The sequence below is a fragment of the Canis lupus genome, chromosome 19 (assembly GCF_048164855.1).
Source record: "Canis lupus baileyi chromosome 19, mCanLup2.hap1, whole genome shotgun sequence".
In the NCBI taxonomy this organism is placed as follows: Eukaryota; Metazoa; Chordata; class Mammalia; order Carnivora; family Canidae; genus Canis; species Canis lupus.
The window spans coordinates 3,358,300-3,382,551 of NC_132856.1; the positions used below are offsets into that span (position 1 = coordinate 3,358,300).

The 24,252-nt window shown below is 51.1% G+C and overlaps 1 protein-coding gene across 6 annotated transcripts in view; it reads right to left on the reverse strand.

Moving 5' to 3' along the window:
* Positions 1 to 24,252, reverse strand: part of MGLL (monoglyceride lipase) — a 112,637-nt gene that overhangs the window by 49,954 nt on the left and 38,431 nt on the right. For all 6 annotated transcript variants that reach the window (XM_072784876.1, XM_072784880.1, XM_072784878.1 and 3 more), the window contains one exon: positions 22,349 to 22,455. In XM_072784876.1, the coding sequence (XP_072640977.1) occupies positions 22,349 to 22,455 (107 nt within the window). The remainder of the gene's footprint in view (positions 1 to 22,348; positions 22,456 to 24,252) is intronic.

The following is a 24,252-nucleotide window of genomic DNA, read 5'->3' on the forward strand; positions in this document are numbered from 1 at the left end:
GAGCCTGCTTCTCCCTCTGCCTGTGTCTCTGCCTCTCTCTGTGTGTCTCATGAATAAATAAAATCTTAAGAAGATTATTTATTCTAAATTACAAGAGATGTGAATGCAATCTCAGATCTGCTAACCCGATCACTTTGGGTGTTTCTACATACTCACATTCTTAGGTCTGTACCTCCATATAATTTGGTGTTACAATCTTCTTTTCCTTTCCATAGACAGCTATCTTTACCCTTAATAACATATCTTGGAGACCTTTCCAAAGCCAAAATTATAGATCTCTCTCCTCCCTTTTCACTGGCAACATGTGAATGTGCCCCAGTCTCTCTACCTATTTCTCTGTGGATAGGCATGTGGGTTGTTCTGGACTGTTCTCAATAACAAGGTTTGTCTCTCTGTGCAGACCTGATGGGTCCCTCCAGGGTGGAAGCAGAAATGTGGAATCTCTGGCCAAGTGAGCATTTTACAGGGAAGATAATGGCAGAAAGAGACCCCCAAACCCACAGACCAATGAACCACCCTTCTTGCAAAACCCAGCTAAGCCCCACCCCCCCTTGTCCTGTGTTTTCTCCTTTCTGTCACCTCCCTCCTCTCCTGGGCTCCTTCCCTTTCCTCTTTTCCCACAGCCTCAAGTGTACTTAGCATGAGACTTGTCAAATAGTGTTATCTTTCCTGCCTTAATCTAAAAAGCATGTGCCCTGAAGTTGCTATATTTTTCTCAAGGGGGAAAAAAATCACTACCCATTTACTTATTCTCGTGCCCTTAATTTTTTTTTTCTGAGTTAGCTATTTTGCATTAAGAAAAATTCTAACGTTGCATTATAAAATAAACTCCAGATTCTTATGGGAAGAAGACTATAAAAGGAATTACTGCAAAAATGAGAAACACAGTATGTACAGAAGTAAGTACATAAACCCAGAAAGAAGAAGAATAGACAAGGAGTAACAGAACAGTGGAGAAGCACAGAGCACCCCCGCCCTGGACGCCAGAAGGCTGCCCCACTGCTGCTCCCGTTGTCCAGATGGGCCAGGGCTCTGGACCAGTGAGGGTTGCAGGTATAGGCTGCTGATGATGTGGAAGCCAAGGTACTCTTTTTCTGGCAGGCCTGAGAACCCAGCAATGTCCTCAGGGGTTCTGGGGTCAGGCATGAGGCCATGTGCCCCCACACAGAATGGCCCAAGGGGACAGAGCTCTGTTTCCATAGTCATGTTCCCCTGACCCCTGCAGTGGTGGTGAACAGGACACAGGTGTCTATGACATCAGACATTCCTGGGCCTATGTTTTGCCTCTGTCCTTGGGGAGCAGTGCACAAATGCCCTCTGACCTTTACTGTCCTCGTTGAAAATGGTGACACTAATAAGGATAGCATGTAGTCCTCGAGGAGGACAGTTCCTTCTGCCAACGTGAGGCCCAGAAGCCACCCGATGACTTAATCAAGGTCACATGCTTCAAGGTGGCAAAGAACCTGGTCCAGGGGGACACGCAGGGCATGTGGGTATGACCCCACCCAGCAGGGCTCCACACCCTCTGCTGGGTGATGGCTCTCCATCTCCACCCCCACCCTTGACTTGGCATGCCAATGTGGATGGGCGGGGACTAGTCTCCCACATGCGGCCTGCTGTTTTGGTCATCTCTGGTAGGTGGCCAGGTCAGCACTTCAGGGTGGACTTTGTGCCCTGGAGAAGAGACCACACTCTCCCTCCTCCCCAAGCCCTGGTTTCACTCTGCTTCTCTGAGCTTCCTTCTCCTGCTGGTGCTTCCTTTTGCGGACTCAGCCCCCAGCCTGCATGAGGTACCCACTGCTGACCCCCAAATCCTGGCACCTGCCAGGTCCCACGTTCCCACAAAGGTCCAGGCAAAGCTCCTCAGATCCCCTTGCAAGGAGGAGGTGCCTAGACGGAAAGAGAGAGTCTCTCCCTTTTAGGGAATCAGTCCTGCTGTTCCCCTCACAACCATAAAAGGCAAAAAAAAAGGAGGAAAAAAATATATAAAAAGCTCAGCGCCAGTATGTTCCAAGACTATAAGAAATGCTTTACTTCTGTTCCAGTTTCCTCGCCTGTAAGATGAGAAATCTGCAGCCTCTTGCTGAGAGCTATTGGGAGACTCAGAAACATCCCGTATCCACTCAGAGCCTCATATGTTTCATGAACACCTGCTGGATTAATCCTCACAGAGGCGGCACTTCTGATCTGTTTTACCAGGCTGGAAACTGAGGCACGGATGGCTGACATGGCCAGCAGAATCCACAGCTGCTGGCTTTGTGCAGAGCACCTGAGGCTGCCAGCCCTGCAGGCCTGGGAGGTGGGAGGCATGCCTGGACTGCCTCCCCAGCCGGCCCCAGCACACTCCCCCATCGGCAGCTGACAACCAGGGGGAGGGGGAACAGGGGAGAACTGTCAGAATGAAAGGCGTTTTGGGAAGGCATCTTGTAAGATGTATTTTTAACTATGTGTCCTCTGGTTCTCATACCTTAGCCCCTTAGACGGTAACATTCCCTGGACTCCCTCTGTTATAAATCCACCTTGAACCCATGGGAGAAGACCATCTAGGAGGCACGTGGAATTTGACAATATGGTGGGGTGCTCTCTTTGTTTTTATCAGTGTTTTTTGGCTTCCCCAGGCTTCTGAGCAATGTCACATAGTTTGGGGGGGGGTCACCTAGCAGTGGCGTCCAGGAGGGACTGTGCTGGGAGGGGCCCCTCAGACATGGAGGCTGTTCTTTGGGCCTACATGGCCCCATCTGCACAAGGAAGTCCTATAAGTTGCTCAACACTTAAAAGAAAAGCAGAAGATAAAACTTTAATTCAAACAATTTCACTTCTCATGAGCCACTGTGACCTGGAAACACGGGAAAAACCAAAGTTAAAAACTCTGTCCTTTGCAAAAGCAGTTGGTTAAAAAAAAAAGAAAGAAAAGAAAAAGAAAAAGAATGGTTTAAATATTTGCTCACAGGTTCCCAAAGGATAAGACTGCTCTCCAGCCCAGCCCACCTTCCCATGTCTCATCTCCTCCCCACCAACCACCACCGTGGTGCCCCAGGCATGAGAGTAAACGTGTGGGTCGGGAGGCACGTCCAGGCCGTGGACAGGCACGAGGGCAGCCCCAAGCTCTGAACACAGGGTGATGGGAACCCCTGTGGGCCCCAGTGAGCACAGCGGCCTCTCCTGCAGGCAGAGTGGCTCAATCTGCACCACAAGCTACCACCTGCGCGATTCTGTCCTGGTCACCCATACCATTATTTATCAAATATATTTAATGAATGTATAATATATGGACTCACTTCTTTTCCTTATTATCAATGTATTTATCAAAGGTACTTTCAAGGGTGCCTGGGTGGCTCAGTTGGTTAAGCGTCCAACTCTGATTTTGGCTCAGGTCATGATCTCAGGGTTGTGAGATTGAGCCCTGTGTCCAGCTCCACGCTCAGCAGGGAATCTGTTTGAGATTCTCTCCCTCTCGGTCCTTCTGCCCCCTTCCCTGCTCACATGCTTTCTCTCTAAAATAAATAAATCTTAAAAAAAAAAAAAAAGATACTTTTTCTCACTGTTAATGGAAAACCAGAGTCACCTCCCCTAAACAGAGTAACTGGCAGAGACTCCTATTTAGGGACCCCATATCTAGTCTCTCCGCCTTAGTGACTTAAACCCAATTTTATTCAATTTGGCAATGTACTCGGCTACAGATAGATGTACTCTATCTCCCAGCCTCCCTAGCAATCAGGTGTGGCCATGGACCAAGTTCTAGCCATTAATATATAAGAGGATGTTGACAGTGGAACTTCCAGAAAACCCTCTTAATAAGAAGGTGGACATTATTTCTGATGTCTGAAATATACATGAGATGTGATGGCTGGAACTCCAACAGCTATTCTGGACCAAGAGGGAAACTTGAGGCTGGATGCTCTAAGGGGAGCAGAGCAGATAGAAGAAAGCTGGTTTCTTTATAACACAATGAAGCCATCATCTCAGGGTATGTTAAGCACATCTTTTCTGCGGCTATTTTGACATCTGGAGCCTTACTAACCCAGGGGAAACTGCCCTTCCTCTCGCTAGCCAATTCCTGGAGAAAAGGTGGTTTTGAAGGCGCCTTTCATATGCAAACTAACCGATCCAGAGCCCACTCCCTGCTACTACCCCCAATCTCCTCTATCAGGCTCTCCTACTCCAGGCCAATATGCCCCTGCCCTAATCACTCCAGGGTCAGGTATCAGACAACTAGGGACCACCCCTATGCCCCAGGGTCATGAAATCGTTCAAATTGTCCAATCCTAAACCCACTTTACCCTGCCTCACCCATTCCTTCCCAAGAAAACCACGATAAAGGCTCCTGCCCACCGCTCCCTAGCTCCCTCTGCCTCCTGACCCACATGCTGCTTCCGCACTGCCGCCCTACCTGGTGCAGAGCATCCCGTCCTCTGGGAACTGTGAGGGAAAAACTATCTTTTCAACGGTGGTGATCTCCTGATCTGTTGACCCCACCACACCTGAGGAATAATAAAACCCACACTTACAACATAGGCTCAGAATATCTTGACTTCTTTGCAGCGAGAGGGACATTAACTTTTTTCTTGCTTAATCCGCTGCCATGACTAATCTCTGTTTAGCACCTGGACTGAATTCCTAACTGATACAGAAATCATAACATAAACATATATAATTTAAATCAAAAAGAGAGGGCACCTCTCAGTCAGTTAAGTGTCTGCCTTTGGCTCAGGTTCTAATCTCAGGATCCTGGGATCGAGTCCTGCATCAGGCTTCCCCCTCTGCCTCTGCCTCTGCCTGCCACTCCCCCTGCTTATGTGCTCTATCAAATAAATAAATAAAGTCGTTTTTAAAAAAAAATAAAAAAGAGATTGCCTATGTGCGATTTAAAATCACGTTGGGTTCCACCCCTAATGGTTCAGGCCTAGGTCAATATGCAGAATAGGTCCTAGGTCTTTTCCAGGGAGACTTTCCCTCATCCCTGTTCTTTACCACATTATTATGAATCTTCCCACGGGGGGAGGAATATAACGTCCCCAACCTGTGAATGTCAGGCTTGGCCACATGACTGGTTCTGGGCAGAACTGATAATGGGACAGTCTGAGCCTAGACATTTTTTTTTTTTAAGATTTTGTTTATTCATGAAAGACACAGAGAGAGAGGCAGAGACACAGGCAGAGGGAGAAGCAGGCTCCACGCAGGGAGCCTGACGCAGGACTTGATCCCAGGACCTTGGAATCACGACCTGAGCCAAAGGCAGATGCTCAGCGGCTGAGCCACCCGGGCGCCCTGAGCCTGGACTTCAAGAAGCATCGCGTGGTTCTCCCACTCTCTGTGCCTCTGACAGCACCTTGGGAGGAACAGCCCTCAGCCGGCACAGTGGCCTGCAGAGGAGAGGAGGCGGGGGAGAGAACTGGAAGTGGGCTGACCTGCAACTACGTGAGAAAGACAAAGTGTCTTAGCCTCTCAGCCTTGGGAGACCTCGTTACACAGTATCCTCGCGGCAGCTGGGACCGGTTCAGTCGGGGAAGCCGAGAAGCGGCCTGGGGCAGATCCCAGGGCCTGGATGCAGCATACATAAAATACACTAACACATAACACACAACACACGCACTCGCAATCAGCCACACGGTTCCTGGCTTCAAGGACTTTATCTCAGCTTTGGAACTCTCCACTTTTAAAGACGAGATTAAAGATGAGATTAGCCCGATGCCCACGGCAAGCTCCAGCAGGGCTGTGTCATCATTCCCCGGTGAATTGATTCTCTCAGAGAGAGCGGCTTTGTATGGAGCTCTCCGAAAGAGAAAGCCCCGAGGAGCTTTGGGGACAACTGAAGAAGCTGCAAGGGTGCTGCAAAGCTGGGGTGGGGTGGGGTTCTGCTAATAAGAGAGCACCCCTTGATGCCAGTCAGGGTAGGTCTGAACCCGAGCTCACCTGCACTGGGCTGCATTGGCCACTCGGTGCTGACACCTGTGAATGGACAGAGAGCTGGCTTCCTGCATCTCTGAGGTAGGAGACGAGTGCACACTTGCCCACACTTGGTCAATGCCTACAATAGGTGCAGGTGCTTGGTGTGTGCCATCCCATCAAATCTGTAAGACGGCCACGTGGGTCTTTTATGGATGAGGACTCTGGGGTTCCCTGGGCCCCGCTTGTGCTGCTCCTATCTCCCCTGCCACATCCGCCGCTCCTTTCTTTCCCGTGTCCCCTGTCACTGACTGCTCCTCCCTGAGCCAGGCACTCTCCCACCTCAGGACCTTTGTACTGGCTATTCCCTCTTCCCCTCCAATATCCATTGTTCCTCCTCCTTTTCCTCAGGTCTTTGCTTGTTGCCACTTTCTCAGCGTGACCAGCCTATTTAAAACGCTACCCAGCCCCCACTGCACTGCCCTGCTCCACCCCTCTTTTTATATTTCTCCGTGACGCTCATCTCCAGGTTATATACCCTCAAGTCATTCTTTCCTGCTTATGGTCTAACCAGGGCAGGGATTTTGGTCAGTCTCATTCACAGCAGTACTTGCTGTGCTTCAAGACCAAGCCGGGCCATGGCAGGTGCTCCACAAATTATAGAATTGGTGAGGCTCAGGGATGTGAAGGAAATTGCAAACTGTCAACAGCAAGAAGTTTTCTGAGCACCCTGAACCCCCCCACCTCCACCCCATCTGCCTGGCGGCCTCACACAGTGCGTGCGGCCTTGCACAATTAAACCTACAGCCACACTTCTCGCTTTGGGCGCATTTCATTGTTAGCTCTGAAAGACAAAGTGTCAGTCTCTTTTCCTAACAATCCTGCTATGTGGAGGGAAGAGAATGGGGGAAGTTATAATTTTCTTTTCTCTCTTGCTTTTTAAAAAAGGCCTTAAAAATCAGATAAAATTTTTTGGGGAAAACCAGTCGATCTATCATGTCAATGACAAGCTATTACTAAAGAGGAAATACCATCCTTGAAAATGTGAACGTAATGTGTGCAGGTGAGGATGATTTGGGAGGTCCGGGCAGCTATTTTGAAGGGTTCCCCTCACTACAAACCAGTGCCCTATTCTGTGACTGCAGCAGCCATAATGCACAGGCCAGGCAGGTCTTCAGGTCCCCGGCTGATGGGCCAACGTCTCAAACCTCTCCAGGCCTATCCTCACCCCTCTCTTGGCCCTGTGCCACACAAGTACTTGTGACAAAGCCGAGCACTGTGCCTGGCACATAGCAGATGTTCAGTGAAGGTTCACCTCCCTGTGAGTCACGTGCCCAAAGGGATGTCATTGGGAAATCTTGACCATGGGTATGTTCTTACATCTCATCTCTCTCTCTCTCTCTCTAAAAGATTTTATTTATTTATTCATGAGAGACACACAGAGAGAAGCAGAGACACAGGCAGAGAGAGATGCCGGCTCCCAGCAGGGAGCTCAATGTGGGACTCGATCCCAGGAACCCGGGATCACTCCCTGACCCGAAGGCAGACGCTCAACCACTGAGCCACCCAGGCATCCCTCATCTCACCTTTTGCTCAGAGAGGCTTTTTTAGTTCATAGAAATGGTGCCGTTTTATCGTTTTAACAAGATGCTCGAGCCTTAGGGTGCCTGATGACCTCAGGGGCTGTTGGCTGACAGGTCAGCTGGTAAGAAGGGGAGCCTGCCCTAGAGCCCCACCTGCTGCTGAGCAGCCCAGCCCTCCCTCCCTGCACCCAGGGCCTTGGAATCTGTCCTTCTGGCCTTCAAATGAAGAGCTGTGGATGATTCCTCTCCTTTTTTAGTAAAAGAGAAAGTTTCCACCACATAAACCCTCTAAGCAATTTTTCTGATCTGGTGACATCTGTACAATAACCGGGGAAATAATTAATTATTATTATGGTGCCTAAATGATCCAGCATTTCTCCCCAAGTCCACGAAAAGAGACAGCTGGCCCCTGCCTCTCACACTCACAGTCTTTGCTGGCAACCCTGCCCCGTATGCCTGGTTTTTGACATTGAAGAAAGGAAGCCAGTGGCGTGGAAGAGAGAGCTGCCTTTTGGGAGTGCCACCTTTCAGATGGGAGCAGAGCAGAGGGAAAGACAGAAGCACCTGGGCACAGAAGCCTATGTTTATTGCATGCAGAGTCTGCTCTGGGTTCTTTGTTCAAGGTAGAAGCCTGTGGAACCCTCAGGCTCATTACACAGATGGGAAAACCGAGGCTCGGATAGGTCAACTGACCCATCTCAGCCACACAACCAGAAACAGAGGGCCAGGCCCTCTGCCTCCCTCCAGGGGAGTCACATAACAGAAGCCCTGTGGCTGAGCTCAAGCTGAAGCCGGGGAGCCAACTCCCGTGACAGGCTCACAGGATGTACTCAGCACGGCTGCCAGGGTGTGAGCCAAGGCACTGGAGTGAAAGCTCTGTGCTTCTACTCTTGGATTCAGCCCTTGACACTGTGTTGGCCCATTGGCTGGGCTCAGGTGCCACCTCTGGGAGCCTGAGCATCTCTGAGCAGAACTTTGGCAGAAGGTGCACACTGGGGAGCTGGCACTGCACCCCGATAGACTGCACGTCTCAAGCTATTCCTAGAGCTGCTCTGGTGCTTCTGTCAGATGGTGCAGAGACCTAGGGCCATTTGTGGGGAGGCTGCACTACCAGCCAGGCTGCTCAGAGGCGCAGCACCAAGAGGCGCCTCACTGGTCAGACAGAGCGTGCACAGGCACCCCATCCCAAAACAGTCTTCCAAAAGTGAAGATGTTAGCAAGGTGAAAGAGCACAGGGACCTGAATCGGCTTTGGCGCTCAGGGCTATGTAGCCTTGGGCAAGTTACTCTGCAGGTCTGCTCTTGCTTCCTAGATGGGCACAGTGCCTGCCCTGCCACATTGTTGCAAGGATTAAATGGGGCACTGATCCATGGAAAAATTACTCACATAGAGATGACAGATTTTCCCAAATGGTAAGGTGTTATTTTTTTAAGATTTTATTTATTTATTTAAAAAAAAAGATTTTATTTATTTATTTGAGAGACAGAAAGAGAGAGAACATGAACTGGGGGAGAAGCAGAGGGAGAGGGAGAAGCAAACTCCCCTGCTGAGCAAAGAACCCAACTTGGGACTCGATCCCAGGACCCTGAGATCATGACCTGAGCTGAAGGCAGTGCTGAGCCACCCAGGCGCCCTATTTGATTTTCTTTAAATAGGACCCATCCTCTGATCCAAATTCATACACGTGCATATACAATTATCGGGTCTGAACTTGGGTGAACCCAGAGAAATCACTGTTTCTAGCAAACGCCTTGAAATTCAGCAGGCATTCATGGAGTGGCCATTATAGCCTGGGCACCCAGAAGGATGCAGAGATCTGCAAGCCTTAGTTTGTTCTCTGAGTCCTGACTGTGCGAAGAGAGGGACCCATGGTGAGGGAGGGAACCGTGGGGAACCAGTGGCCAGACTGCCCTGTTTTCTGGAGCTCCCCAGGCAGACTGGCTCCCTCCTTGTGGCTGATGACTTCTTGGAGCCTCTGTGCCGGGGTTGCTGGCTTGGTTCAGGGCTGGGGTGAGATGCTCCAGGCAGTGTCAACTGCTTAACCTCTGCCTCCAGGTTTGGGGTAGAAACCCGTGGAGCTGCAGGGGAAGCAACATCCTGCACCCGTGGTTCTGTAGAATGGCCTGGAACACTGACTGCACAGACTGTCCAGCCGCATTCCAGCACTTTCCACATGCATCCATCCATGTGTTGTCACAGTCACTCAGCTACAACAGCCCGGGACAGAGGTGTGGTTGGTCTCTCTGTTTGCAGATGAGGATATGGAGGCCTGTAGAGGCAGAGCCAGGCTCAGCTCCAGAGATGGAGGCACGGCCACCAGGCCACCTTGGTCTCTAATGCCCTGCCCGCTCACTTCCCCAGGCTGCCCTCTGGGGGCCCAGCTCTCCAGGCCCCATCTTCACACACGGGGCTCCTTACTCTCCAACATCCAGACCAGCACCGACCATGCACGGCACCCCAGGGTGCTTGCCGAGGAGATCCAAATGCGCCTCAGCATCCCAGGCAAGGTGGGGGTCCCAGGCTTTACATTTTTTTCCTTTACCACTAGTAGGAGAGAAATCAAGGCACCGAGAGCAAAGCTGCGCGGCGCTGGAGCTAGACCCCTGCCCTGGGCCCTCCGCTCCCAGCTTGGGCCAGGGTCCCTGAGCAAAGCCAGAGACCGCTCTAGGAGCCTTGGAAGCAACTTGGGAAAATGAAGTTAAGCAAAGGCCATGAGAACCCTCAAGAAGGGTGTGGTAACTGTGCAGCTAGTTGCTTGTTTTTTCCAAGCTGCCAGCATGTACGGCTCTGAAGCCCCTCGCCTGCTGTCACGGGGTCCCTTTCCACGCCTCGCTCCCTCGCCGTGGTGCTCCCGGCCTGGCCTGCCAGTTGGCAGCACGGCAGTGTCTATTTTTAGTTCTCGGTGGGCCTGCCATTTCCTGCTCAAGTGCCGACTGAGCTCCCACTTCAGGAAGCTCACAAACCAGAGACGCGCCCCCCCAGGCGCACCCCCCCCCCCCAAAGGCTTGTGGGCCTATGGAGCCACCAGGCCTCCCCCAGGGACGGGTTCAAATGCGGTCAGCCCTGGCTCTACCTGTTTTCAAGTCTCTCCGAGGAGCTCCTTTTCCTGGTCCATCTGCAGCCAGAGTTATTTTGAATGTTAATTCACCAAACGGCGGGGGGTGGCCACTTCCAAGGCTGGGAGCTACAGGAGGACCCGCTCCTGGGACACCAGAGGCCCGGCCCAGCCTGCCATTTGGTGGCAGGCGCCTGAAGCCTGTACCTACCCCGTCCCCCTAGAAGAGAAGAGGCACCTTCTCTGGGCCGCCTGCGGCTTTGCCAGTGACCGCTAAGTGGCTGCAATTAGGGTCATTATTTCAGCTCCTGTTAGGAGCATGCTCTAAGAGGCACTGCCTGCCCACGCGCTCCCCAGGCCGTCCCGCCCTGTGTGCTTCTCAGATGATAACTCACAGGAGCTCAGCCAGGACCCATATCACTAGTTCCACCTCACAGGTAAGGAAATGGGGGTTCCTGGGGGTCAGGTCCTTGGCCATCCCTGCAGTTGGTGAGTGCCAGAGCAGCTGGGATGTGCACCCCGGCGGTCACTCTGGGGTCCCTCTCACCCTGGGCAGCCACGTTAGGTCACTCCCCTGGGCATGCCCTTGGTCTCCATGTGTGCCTCAAGGACTCCATGTCCCCGCTACTGATTGGGGACCTGTGTGTGTTTCACCTGACTTGAATATCTTTAGGCCAATCCTCAGTATTTGCAGATGGGATTATTTTTATAATCCAAGGTAATTGTTACTTGAGTCCGGGGGCAGACTGTTTAAATTTAGAAGGTGTCTGGCGCCTGGCAGAAGGGAGCTGGCCTCGTGGTGCATGCTGCAGGGCACGTGCAATGCACCCTCGGTGCTCTGCTGGGCCTGCCTGCACGGGGATACAGCCGGGGAACAGGTGCACCAGGGACGAATAGGCTCTAGAAGGCATGCCATCTCCAAAGCTGGCTTTTGAGGCACCAGTGGAGGCATCCGGCCTGACTAAGGGCATCAGGTCTCCTGACAGTGTGGAGCTACCCTGGACACTAGAAATGCCTGGCCAGCATCCCGTTGTCGTGGGCTCTCCAAGCTCAAGGCCAGCTCTGACTCAGCTGGAATGGGAACCTCTGGGATGCACCCAAGGCCTCCAGGCACACTCAGGAGTGTGCCCTCTGCTGTGGCCAAAACTGCCTGGGGTGTGGCTCCTGCCTCGATCCAGGTGGGGACCCCTGCTGTCCAAGCATGGGGCACACCTCGACATGTCCTGCTGCTGACCAGGTGCAGACCCTGGGGAGTGTCCATCTCTTCCTCTGCTCTGAGCTCTGCCAGCATGACCTTGCCTTCCACGGAGTCTCTTTGAATTTCATTCCTTCCCCCCTTCCACACCCATGTCCATCCCCTTGTCCCCCATCCAGTAATCTCCCAGAGATGGAACCCTCCTGGACGGGGGGAGAACGGGGGAGAACGGGGGAGAACGCGGTCTTCTGGGAACTGCTAAAGCTCCTTTATTTCACAAAACCATTACACCTCCCCCCAGCAAGTGGCCAGAATCTCAGCTGTGCTAGGGAAACAGGAAGAAAACAAAGACAAAGTTCCACTGCTGGAGGAACTAGGAGTCTAGCAGGGGAGGCAAATGTATCAACAAATCACTAAAAATACCCAGTGGGAGAAGAGCTATCCTCAAGCAAGTGAAAGATGGCACAGGAGCATGGAGGGCACAGAGGGGAAGGAAGGCTGCAGGGAGACCTGAGCTGGGGACACAAGCCAGACTGGCTGGGGACGGGCAGGTGGGTGGTGGCCATGGAAGGCAGCCAGGTCCCTGGGGAGGCTGCAGCACGGCGGAGCACAGCCGTTGGCCAGTGTCTGCACAGAGTTGCTTTTTTTTTTTTTTTTAAGATTTTATTTATTTATTCATAGAGATGCAGAGAGAGACAGAGAGAGAGAGGCAGAGACACAGGTAGAGGGAGAAGCAGGCACCATGCAGGGAGCCTGACGTGGGACTCGATCCCAGGTCTCTAGGATTATGCCCTGGGCTGCAGGCGGCGCTAAACCGCTGCGCCACCAGGGCACAAAGTTGTACGTTAGGAGGCAGCTGATGCTTCCGGGCCCTTGAAATACTCGTGGCCACTGTGGGCAACACTGAGCTGCTTGACGATGGTGATAAAAGCCCAGGAGCTGATCTACTGCACAGCTGCCAACCCCTGCCCCGGTCCTGGCCCTTAGTGAGGCTCTCAGCGGCAGCCCACTGCCCCTCCTCCTATGTGGCTGGACTGTCATCCCCCAAATGCTGCCCACACCCAGTCAGCTGGCTCCCTGGCTTTGGCCACCTGACTCAACCGTGACTTCTCTCACCTATGAACACCCTGGACAATGGAAGGAATCCAGTGTGTCCTTCCTACCACGTGCCTGGTGCTCTGCTTCCCCAAAGCTCAATATTACCATCTTTAAGGAGGGACAACAGGGCCATGCCTCGTGGTGCCAGCCCATGATGGGGAGGCTTGCTCCGGGGTCCTGCCCCTGCCTCTGTCCCTGTCCCTGGGGTGCCTGTTCTCCCACCCCCATCCTGCCAGGGGCCTCCCAAGGCAGTACAAGCCTCAGCCCTCATGGGGCCTCCTTCGCAAGGACTGCGCTCCCTCCTGCAGTCTTCCTCCCTCCTGGCTATCTGGAATGCCACCTGCCTCTCTTGGAGTCGGCAGTGTCCGTGGCCCCACCCTGATGAGCTGTGCCCCAGCAAGGGTAGGGTCTGAGCGTCGGGTGTCCCATCCCCCACCAGGGCCTTCTGGGTAGTGCCCATGCCTGTGTGCTGAGGTGACCAAGCACCATCCATCCTGGGTGTACCTGGGCTAGCTGTCCTCCCTTCCCTATCCTCATGCGGGAACCCCGCTCTGACCTGATGAGGGAGGAACTCGGGGGGAACGTGTGCACACAGCAGATAATTGGGCGCTGTGAAGCCTGAGGACGAAGAGCAGGTCTGGCACATTTGTGGGAGAGGGGCTCCGGGACTGTGGGCCTCTGTTACCTGTGGACCTTTCCTCTGCTTCCTGGGCTGGAGAAGGGGCCTCCGGATGCTATCAGTCTGCCATGCACAGTAAGTGAGACGAAATGCCCAGGACGGTCTCTGCCCACAGTTAGTGTCCAAATGGTAACTCCTGGTCCTGCGTTGGGCGGCGGGTGGTGCTTGGGTGCTCACACGCTGTCCTCACCTGTGATAATGGCACCTACTTCCAGGCTGTCACGAGGGTCCAACAGGCAGTGTTTCAAAAGCCTTTTGTGTGGACAGTCAGGGGTACAGTAACTATTAATAGATATTAATTGAATGCAAATATCATCGCATCCTGGAATGACTCTCCTAAATACCCCCTGAGACAAGTAAAGTGACATCCATTTTTCAGATCTGGAAGCCACACTCAGTCATGTGACACTGCAACCAGTGTCAAACTCAGGTTTTTCTATGACTAATAAGTAGTCCCTCCCCCATAGCCAGTGTCTACGGAGTACTGAAAGTGAGCCCACCACTCTGCATGGACCATCTAGCTCACTCAATCCCCCCACTCCCGATGCTGGGGTAAGCAGAGACTTTGATTCATTTCTGTGGAGATGAGAAAATGGAGATTCAGAGAGATTAAGTAACTTGCCCAGGGCCACACAGCAAGCAAGTGGTTGAACTAACCGGGGTCTTGCAGACACCAAGGTCTACATTTTTGTTCTATTTCCAAATATAACCTATGTATACACCCTAATTACGTACATCTTTCCTCAGTTCCTGAACCACAACAAAGAGCGTCGATGGTGCTGAGAAGAATTTCCTTCCCTAGAATTATTCAGTCTTTTTTTTTTAAACCCAGCATCACATATAAGTAATTTGACTTTTTTTTTCCTCCTCCAAGTGACTCATTTGAACACTTCAGACACTGTGTCTTCCAGAAGACACAGAATGATGTCTGTTTTCTCCTTACCAGAAAACCTTAAATATTTCCATCTTTGTGGGCATGTGAATAATTTTGAATGAATGAATACGCCCTTGGGTAAATTCCTTTTGAAATATAATCAGGTGGCAAAGTATCAGGCAAACTCCAGCATCGAAAGGAGAAAGGTGGCACCGACTTTCTGGATGCATCTATTTGGCTTTCCAAGGCCCTAACGCAAACTCCTGATTCAGGATTTCAGACTACCAACCGGCTTGTAGGCCTCAAAAGGGCAACGCCTTTTGTTGCTTCCACAAAGTGGAGTAAACAACATGCCTGATTCAGACGCAAATAAGTCAGTGCTCCTGGCGAATCCCTCCCCCCCGCCCCCCCCAGCAATCACTTCCTGCTTTCTTAGGGAATGAATTCAAGGGTAGGTAAAAGACCAGAGGCGAGGACACCTGATGCCATCAAAAGGAAGCCACTGATGCTGATGCCAATGAAGAGATGGGGAGCTGGAGGTTAGACCTGTCAGCATGGGCTGAATCGCGTTTGGATTAACACACCTGGCAAGTGTGAGCAACTTGCTTCGGAAAAGATAGAAACTGTCCATTTAACCGTGAGGAACTGCAAAAGGAAGACAGTACGCAGTGCCAACGAGAAAAGGGGTCTGTGGGTGGGGAGGGTGGCGCGGCACCTGCTCTGTGCCCAGCAGGTACGACATTCATGTAATCCTCGCCAGCTAGACACTGTGGCTCCGTCACGGGTCGGGCAGGGGGAAGCTGGTGCTCACTGAGGTTTAGTGACTTGTCCGAGGTCACTGTGTCTCGGACAATGAAGATTCCCCCGATGATCACTCCCCAAGGCAGGCTCAACCCCTCCCTTCCTCTATCCGTAGGCACGTTTCCACCACGGCCCCAGAACAAGCTCCTCTGCCCACTGTTCTTTTAAGACATGCCTGTCTCCTTCACTGTCCTGGGGTTCTTGGAGGCAGTCGCTAGCTCTCTGCCCTCCATATTCCCGAACCCCCTGCAGACCCAGCAATAGGTTCTCATACCACATCTGGTTTTTGAGATACTGAATCTGTTTGTTGAAAATATTACATTTCCAGGGCACCTGGGTGGCTCAGTTGGCTAACGTCTGCCTTCAGCTCAGGTCATGATCCTGGGGTCCTGGGATCGAGTCCCACATTGGGCTCCCTTGCTCAGTGGGGAGTCTGCTTCTCTCTCTCCCTCTGCCCCTCACCTTGCTTGTGCACTCTCTCTCTCTTATAAATAAATAAAATCTTTTTTTTAAAAAAAGAAAATATTACATTTCCAATTTTAACTACATCTACACTGTAGCTTAAAGGAGATTCTACATAAGAAATACCTGTGGTGAACCTGGCTCCTTTCTCCTTGCAATCTGCTCCCTTGAATCAAGATCTGGGGGTGGGGTTCAGCCATCTGGATTTCCACAAGCCTTCTGGGGACCCTGCTGTCCACTGGAGTTGAGAACCCTCTCGCTCTATCCCACAACCACAATATAACTATATTAGTACTATTACATCATTTTATAGATGAGCAAACAGAGGCCATGGAAGTTTGTTCTGTTCAAGAAAGAGGCAAGTGACCAAATAAACTCAGATATTTCTATCCGAGATGGAAGGTTTGGGTGTGCTTACCTGTGAACTAAGGAGGAAGGGACCCAAAAAGCTCTCGGGACACAGCAGGTGCATAGCCCACCCTCCTATACCTGCTACCCCTGTCCCTGGAGCTGGCTCCCCAAACTCCTGAAGCATCAAAGGGCAGCTCACTCCATTATTCTCACTTTCACATTTACTAAAGGCATTAAAAGCTGACACATTTTTCAAACATTTCAGACAAAAATACATTACTGTAACGGATGGTGACAATCTTTTCGATAGGTCCAGCAAGGGACTTGAGTCAAAACTATCCTTGTATGGAAAACACGCATATCATCTTCCCCCCACCCCTGAATTTCCTAAATACCCTTCATGGGCCTGGATGGAACCCCCTCACGAGCAGAACCCCACCCACAAACATTCCCTCAGAACTTCCTCTTCTCTCACGCCCCAGCTGAGTTAGAAAAAATAAAACAAACAAACTCCTTTTAACACTTTCCCTTAAATATTTGCAGATAATTAATTCACTGTTAATCAGTTGAGAATGGTTCTTTTATACTTTGTAAATAGAAAGAGAGCAGCTCTGGCCTCAGCAAATGTATTTCTCGGTGTGCCAGGTCCAGAGTCAGGAGGCTGCTCCCTGGGGAGGGTCCCCTTGTAGCAGCCCTGTCACCTGGAGCCCACCAAGATGCCCACATGCCAGGCAGGATCCTGTGTCCATCTCCGAGTCCTTCCACCTGCAGGGTGCTTCCCACCCCAGGGCCTTGACCCTCTCTTCTGGTCACACCAGCCGCTCAGCTTGCGTGGAAGGCTGAGGGGTTTCCAGTGAGTCACCGTGAGCAGCTGGTGACCGAGGGACGACGTAAGCATCAGCCCTGGTTTTCTCTGCACTATATTTAGAATGGCACAGAAAATTCCATCCTCTGGTGTTTCCACCTGTTCAGACATCCCAGAAGCTCCTCTGCTCCTGCCTCTCTCTCGCTGAACCCTGCCGTGGGTCCCATCTCCTGACAGCTCCTGAAGTCCCCTGGTGGCCTTCCCTGCTTCCATTCCCTCGTGAGCTCCAAGTACCCAAAGGGACTCACAACAGAACCCCGAGCTCTCCCGCCCCCTGGTAGCTGCCACTACACTTCAGAGTCCGTGAATCCTTGGGCCTGGATGTCCACCTGCACATGACACAAGCACACCATATCGTGCATCCACTTTTTGTCCCTATGGTCTCCTTGCCCGGAACTGTGGTTCTAACACCTGGGGTGATTTTCAAAAGTCTCGATGCCCCAGATATACCGAAGACCTAAGAAATCCAAGTCCCTCTGGAGAGGGGGCCCAGGCATCAGTATTTTTCAGGATTCTCCAGGGATTTCTTTTTTTTTTTTTTAAGGTTTTATTTATTTATTTATTTATTTATTTATTTATTTATTTATTTATTTACTTATTTATTTATGAGAGAGAGAGAGAGAGAGAGAGAGAGAGGCAGGAGGCAGAGACACAGGCAGAGGGAGAAGCAGGCTCCATGCAGGGAGCTCAATGTGGGACTCGATCCTGGGACTCCAGGATCACGCCTTGGACCGAAGGCGGCGCTAAACTGCTGAGCCACCCGGGCCACCCCTCTCCAGCGATTTCAATGGGCAGCAGAGGTCAGAGCCACTGCTTTCAATGATGGGTGCCTCTCTCCACACCCTTTCTTCTCCTGGGATGCTCTGACTCATCCAGCAAGATCCAGCCACCCTGACAGTGCTCCAGGCGTGGGGATGCCTGTGTACCTCTGAGGGACCATGCTCTCCTCGCACACCCGAGATACAGGCCACCTCTATTCCAGCCTCCAACCATGTTTCAGGCTTCACTGGACAAGTTGCCCCAATCTTGGCCACCAGACTCAGAGTTCTCATGGCCACTCTGTTGGGCCCCCTCCATGAGGATGAGACCCACCAGTGCCCTGATGCTATGGATACTTCTATGTGTATGTTCTATTGCAGATGTTTAAGACATTTCTGGTCTTGTGGATTTTGAATCATATACTCCTTCCTCCTTGGGATGCCTGGGTGGCTCGGTGGTTGAGCATCTGCCCTTCAGCTCAGAGCATGATCCCGGGGTCCTGGGATCACGTCTCACATCGGGCCCCCTGCAGGGAGCCTGCTTCTCCCTCTGCCTGGGTCTCTAACTCTCTCTCTGGGGCTCTCATGAACAAATAAATAAAAATCTTTAAAATAAATAAATAAACTCCTTCCTCTATTCGGCCAACACTGGTGATACCTCCCCTCTGCTTGGTGCTGGGCTCCACACAGCAGATGAGAAGGTTGTGGAGGACAGGAGGGCTGACACAGGATGACAGGTAAGACAGTCTCCTCCAAAGGAAGGAGTTACTGCTTAGGATACTAACTACTATAATGACGTTCAGCACTTAATAGGGGTCCTTTAATTTTTCTGGGGCAGACAGGTCATTGCACCATTAGCATGTCAGTTCTCATGTCCAGGAATCTGTCCTTAAATGGCACTTAATGCAGGGCTAACCCACAATTAGGAATGTTAATCACTACTTATTGATGATGCTAATAATGACCTTTGCATCAAAACCTTATGAAAGAATAGAAGGATGGATAAGACAGACAGGAGATGCTGTTAAATCCAGAAAACACATGAAGTAGAAATGGTTGGGAAATGCCCCTTGCAGTGACAAACCTGGGAGCGTGGCATGGCAGGGGATAGGTGGCTACTGGCAGCATCCTTTCTCCACTTCCTTCTTACTAACAGAACCCTGTTTTGTTTGTAGCAGCGAATGCACATGGAACAAACGTGATTTCCCCGCCTCCCTTGCAGCTAGGTGTAACCATGTGACGCTGTGCCGGCCAATGAGATGTAGCTGGAATATGCCGGTGAGCTTCCCTGGTATAAGCCCAGCCCCCTCCTCCATGTGGTGTCTCACATCTCCTTCCTGCTGAGAACAGGAGGCTGGAGCTGGCACCCATGGGCAGGAAAGCCACAGACTAAGAACAGCTGAGCTAAAGTGCACATGGAGCTTGGGGCTCTGGTGGTGGCGGCAGCACTGTTCTCATACCTGCCTCAGACTTTGTATGGTATGGGAGAAAAAGAAACCTTTTTTGTGTGTGTGAAGTTACTGTGGTCAGGCCTCTGTTGCATGCAAACTGTGTCTGACTCATATGAGGGCTTTGGTGCGATGAGAATGGGCTCCCTTGGCTATAGAGCCTCAGAATCCTCGCCCCTAAATCGGGGTAATAACATTAATCATATAGAATGTACAAAAAGTGCCTAGAGCAGAGCTTGATGTGCAGCTGGCACTCAACCAATGGCAGGAATCATAATTCTCATTTCTGGCGAGCTGTTAATGCCTGTGTGGTCATCTCGTAAAACCCTAAAGAAGCAAAGTTAAACGAGATCCTAATTGAGCACGGCTCTGTGCTTGCCAGTCCACCGGGCATGCTGGGAAACACAGCCAGACTGCTGCAAGCACTGTGTGTCAAGATTTCTGCCTAAACGATGAGATATTATAATGTAGTTGGGCAACGAGATTCAACCTGAAGTCAAGTTAGCAGCAGATTTATAGAAACCTTTATTTCTATAAATTATGTTGCGAAACCCAGCAGCGGCAGTTCTGTTTACTTTGTAAAGCATTTGCACATCTACTGCTTCATTCTATCCTCACGCCAGCCTCTCTGGGCCACACGGAGGACCAGGCTCGGGGCAGCAACAGTGGCTTCAGAACCCAGCAGCCCCGGCCCCCGGCCTTGGCTTCGCTGGTTCAGCTCAGAGCCTTGGAGTCTGCTGTGTGGGTGCGCGGCCCACGAGGCAGTCTGCACGGTGGCTGAGGGGTGGTCTGGGAGATGGCAGAGGGAGACGTTACCATACTCTGCTGGGCCCTCTCCTTGCATTATGCCATCACAATCCTGGCTGTCCTCCCCATCTGGCAGATGAGAAAACAGAGGCTGGGAATGGTTCAATATGGTCTCTGAGATCTCAGGCTTCAGTTGCAGCCTCGTGGGCACTTGGACCAGGTGTGTTTGCACCTGCGCGCTCTTGCTGTCTGGGGTGAAGGTTCTAGCAGCACACCTCTGCTGATGCATGGGAGCGCAGGATGACAATGTGTCTGAATACACAGGGTGTTGGGGCCCCACTGGCCCTGGAGTGGCCACAGGCCCTAGAATAGTCTTCCTCAGCTCTGCATTTTTAATCCTTTGTGTACCTCCAACAGGCCCAGTAAATGCCCGACATTCTCCCCATTTCTGCTCTATTTAAATTGAAAATCTATGTAGGAAAGAATAAAGTCTGCCTGTCTCTGCATGTATTTGTGCCTGGTATGAATACCAAATCATCCATATCTTGTCATCAGGGAGGCCAGGTTTCAGAATCTGCAGTTCTTGGTTCGAATCCCTCCTTTTCCACATGTCTCAGCAAGAAGTCTCAGCAAGAATAGATCACTGACCACCAGGATCCACCTCTCCAGCCTGCACGAGACCCCACTATGACGGCCCACTCATGGGGCTTTCTCCCACTAAGTAAGCCACAGTTGCTTTCATCTATACATGACCAACAAAGTCACACACACATTCAACTGGATTCATTTCTTGAATAATGCCTCCCTCTAGCACTTGCCAGAGAGATTTCCAATGAGTCACAGGAAAAAACCAATAAATCAAGATACTTGGAACAGGTGAACATAAACAACCGGTTTTGAATGATCTTTAGAACATCACAGAAAGCTATGCCTCAATCCTACATGTTATTTTGGAAACATCAAAAGGTGGGCTGTTTCTTTTCTCCTTTTACTCAAAAAAAGGAAGCCTTTAAAAATTGTTTTTCAAAGTTCCACAGTCAGACAAAATAAATAGTGCACAATAGGTACTCATCCCCACAGGTGTGGCCAAGAGGGGCTGGTAGGAAGGTAACTGACGCCAAGATTCACAACAAACACTTGAGTTTCTGGATAAAGGTGTTTAGTGTTTGCAAAGTATGATAATTTTTTTCCTCCAGAATGTCCCTATGTTGTTCAGTTTGAAGATGGAGGGGATGACTGCAACAAATGTTAATGGAAACAAAGACAACAGGAAGAGAGGCATTCCCATCCTCGGCCTTTACACGCAGCACACATTGCCAAGGTTCATAATGACACAGCCCCCATAGTGAAAATCAGGATAGTCCTCAAATATCATGTCTCAAACAGCCTCACAAATATTACTGGGACCATTTGCAAAGCACTAAAGAACATTACAACCATAACAAGAAAGGATTTAATCAATATTCCCAGTTACAAAGACGTTTGCACATATCTGGCTTAAAAGGGGCTCTTGGTAATCCACATTTATACTTCTTTTTACACAAAATGCCCCAGCAAGCTTCTCATCCCCTGCTCATCGTCTGTCTGCACAGATATGCTTTCCCTCTCTCAAGGACTCCTTGGCCCCATCTCTGCTCCCCACCTCCCTCTTTTCAGCAATGCCACTTAATTATCTGTTTTTCAAATCCCATAAAATAGAAACCACCTTGCTGGATCTGAGCCAGGACGATAGATTTCTACACTGAAGCAGTGGAGAAATCACCATGTTCAGTCATGGGGGAACACCTTGTTTTTAAAGACTGTTAGGCAAGGAAGGATCTAAATTGGGAGCTTTCCAAACCATGAAAAATATCACAAAAATGAAGGGATGACATACTGACTTAGGCAATAAACACTGCATTTTGACGGTGATTGTGGATTTTGTTACAGGACAAAGAATCAAAGCATCGGCCTGGGGACGTGTGTGTGTGTGTGTGTGTATGTGTGCAAGAATGTGTATGCATGCATATGTGTGTGTGTGCGTGCACATGCATGTGTGTGTTTGGGGCTTTCTTGTGACCAACACGGCCTTTGAGATTTTTACTATTCTCCTGGTTTGAAATGCTTTGTAAATGTCTTGCAGTGAAAGTGGGGTTGAATTGTATTTGCACTGCCTATACCACATCTATCTGAAGTCCCTTGGGAGAAAACCAGGGCCTGTTTTGTACAGAAAGCACTTTATAAATGCAAGAGAGGATTCCTTGGCCTGGGGCAAGTTCTTACATAAACAGATTCTGGCTTTGGTTTTTTTTTTCAGTTGAGATTTCTAATCAGTCTTCATTCAATCCCAGACTCAACAGAAACTGCTGGTCAGACACATTTTTTTGTTTACATGACTACAGTTTTGTTTTTTTTTTTTAAACTCAGAGACATCCCATGGAGAATGTCTTTTCTCAGTGTCACCGCAGGAATCACAGGAGAATAACAGAGGCAGAGGGATGAGGGAGGTGAGGTGATGGGAGGGTGGGGTCCCCAGCAGCGGGCCCTGTCCCCTGGGGGGTACTCACCATGGTCGTGGGCAAACACCAGCAGCTCCAGCCCCACCAGCATCTGAGCCAGCTCATCATAGCGGCCGCAGTGCTCCCCAGCTCCATGGGACACAAAGATGAGGGCCCTGCAGGGGTGAGAGGGAACCAGGTTAGGAAGGCAACAGACCACTGAGCATGGCTTGAGCAATACAGAACTTTCAAGACACCAGCATCAAGTGGAAGACAGATTTACAGGCTAGATGCATTAGTGAGAGGCACTGCTGTTAAAATGCTAGCTCCAGGCCACACAGAACGGAGCCCAAATCCAGGCTGTCCTAGGAACTCCCCTGGGAACTCCCCATCCCACTTCACTCCTTCCCCTGTAGGATACTAACGAGAATAGTACCTCCCTCCGTGGAGATGAGGGGGCTCGTGAGGATCCAGGAGCTACTTTCTGCCAACGCCGCAGGCCCAGTGCATGTGCCAGGTCCTCCCTAGCCAGCCACCCAGGTGAGCCAGCCCTCAGCCACCCAGGACACACCTTGGCCGTGGCCACAGTGATTGCCCCAGGGACAGGCAGGGGCCTCAAGTCGATCTGAGCAGACCCCAGGGCTCTGTCGGGCTGACTCATCCTTGAGGCCCACAGCCTGTGTGGCTCACACCTGGCAAGAGGCTGAAGATGCCTTCTCCTGGCTACCTGGGCCAATGCTCTGGGAAGGGATGGCAAGCCCTAAAGGTGGTGTGGGGGCCCTGGAGCCAGCCCGACCTGAAGCCAGAACTGTCCCCCCAACCTGCTGTGCTGGTGTCTGTCACTTGTGATCAGAAGAATCCTAAGTGACATCCAGCTCTTCCCATTGTGGATGGTTTTACCTCTATTCCCATCCTTCTATGGGCTGCTGGAATGCCCATCACGAGGGCGCCTTGTATTCTCTTCCCCCTTTCTCCAGCTGGCAAATCCCTCCCCTTCCTGAAGGTTCCCTCCTCTGAGGAAGATTTCACAGCCTCTAGCAGGCTCTTCTAAGCCTCCTCTCTCCTCAGGGCTTCTGTAATCCCTCTGTTGATGCAGGGGCGACAGCTGCCTTCTGCTTACCTCCACCACCACTTACAACCTTCTCCAGGACATGCAAACACTGCTTTTTCTTTAGTAGCTAGCACGGTTATGAGCTCACAGTGGACATTCTGAAGGAAGGAGGGTTGTAGGTTTTACAAGAAACAGCTATATTTTGCACCTTAAGTCTGTGTAGGAGAAGCCCTAGCGTCCAGAAGCAGAGCTCGGCTGGGCACTCAGTCACCCCGGAAGACCTCCAATGTGGCAGGGCTACTCTGTGGCCTGAACACTAGTGCCACCGTGCTATGGCTCGGCCCACCTGCACCAGCCAGAGCCAGCCTGCCCACAGGGGGGGCTAGTGAAAGGGCATTTAGATTCTCAAACAGATAGTTTTCAAGACTCATCTTCTTGGCATAAGACCCATGGGAGTACCTGATTCCCCTTTGGGCAGAGTGAATGCTGTGAGCAACACCCATCCAATTTCTGCCAATAATGAGGGGATGGGGGGGGGGCGGGAGGAGGAGAAGGAAGAAAGGGAGAGCCACCACTGCCAGTTCCTGAGCATTTACTATGCCTCAGTTCCTCTGTTAATCCACATATAAGATTTCTAACCTTTATCGTCATCTTATGCTTTGTTTTCTTTACAGCTGAAAATGAAAATCAGAGAAGTTCAGTTTACGGCCCAAGTCATCCAGCAAGGTGGTAAAATGTAGATCTGAGTGTGTTGCTGGTGGCTCTCGGGTCACCCACCGGTCACCAGTGGGGCTAGAATACAAGTCACCCTGTCCCTTGCCTGCCTGGACACTCCCTCTGGCCAGTTTACCTCCCTGTCCTCACCAGGCCTTCCAGCGTCACTCCAGCAGCACCTGCTTCTTCCTGCCCCAGGGCCTTTGAC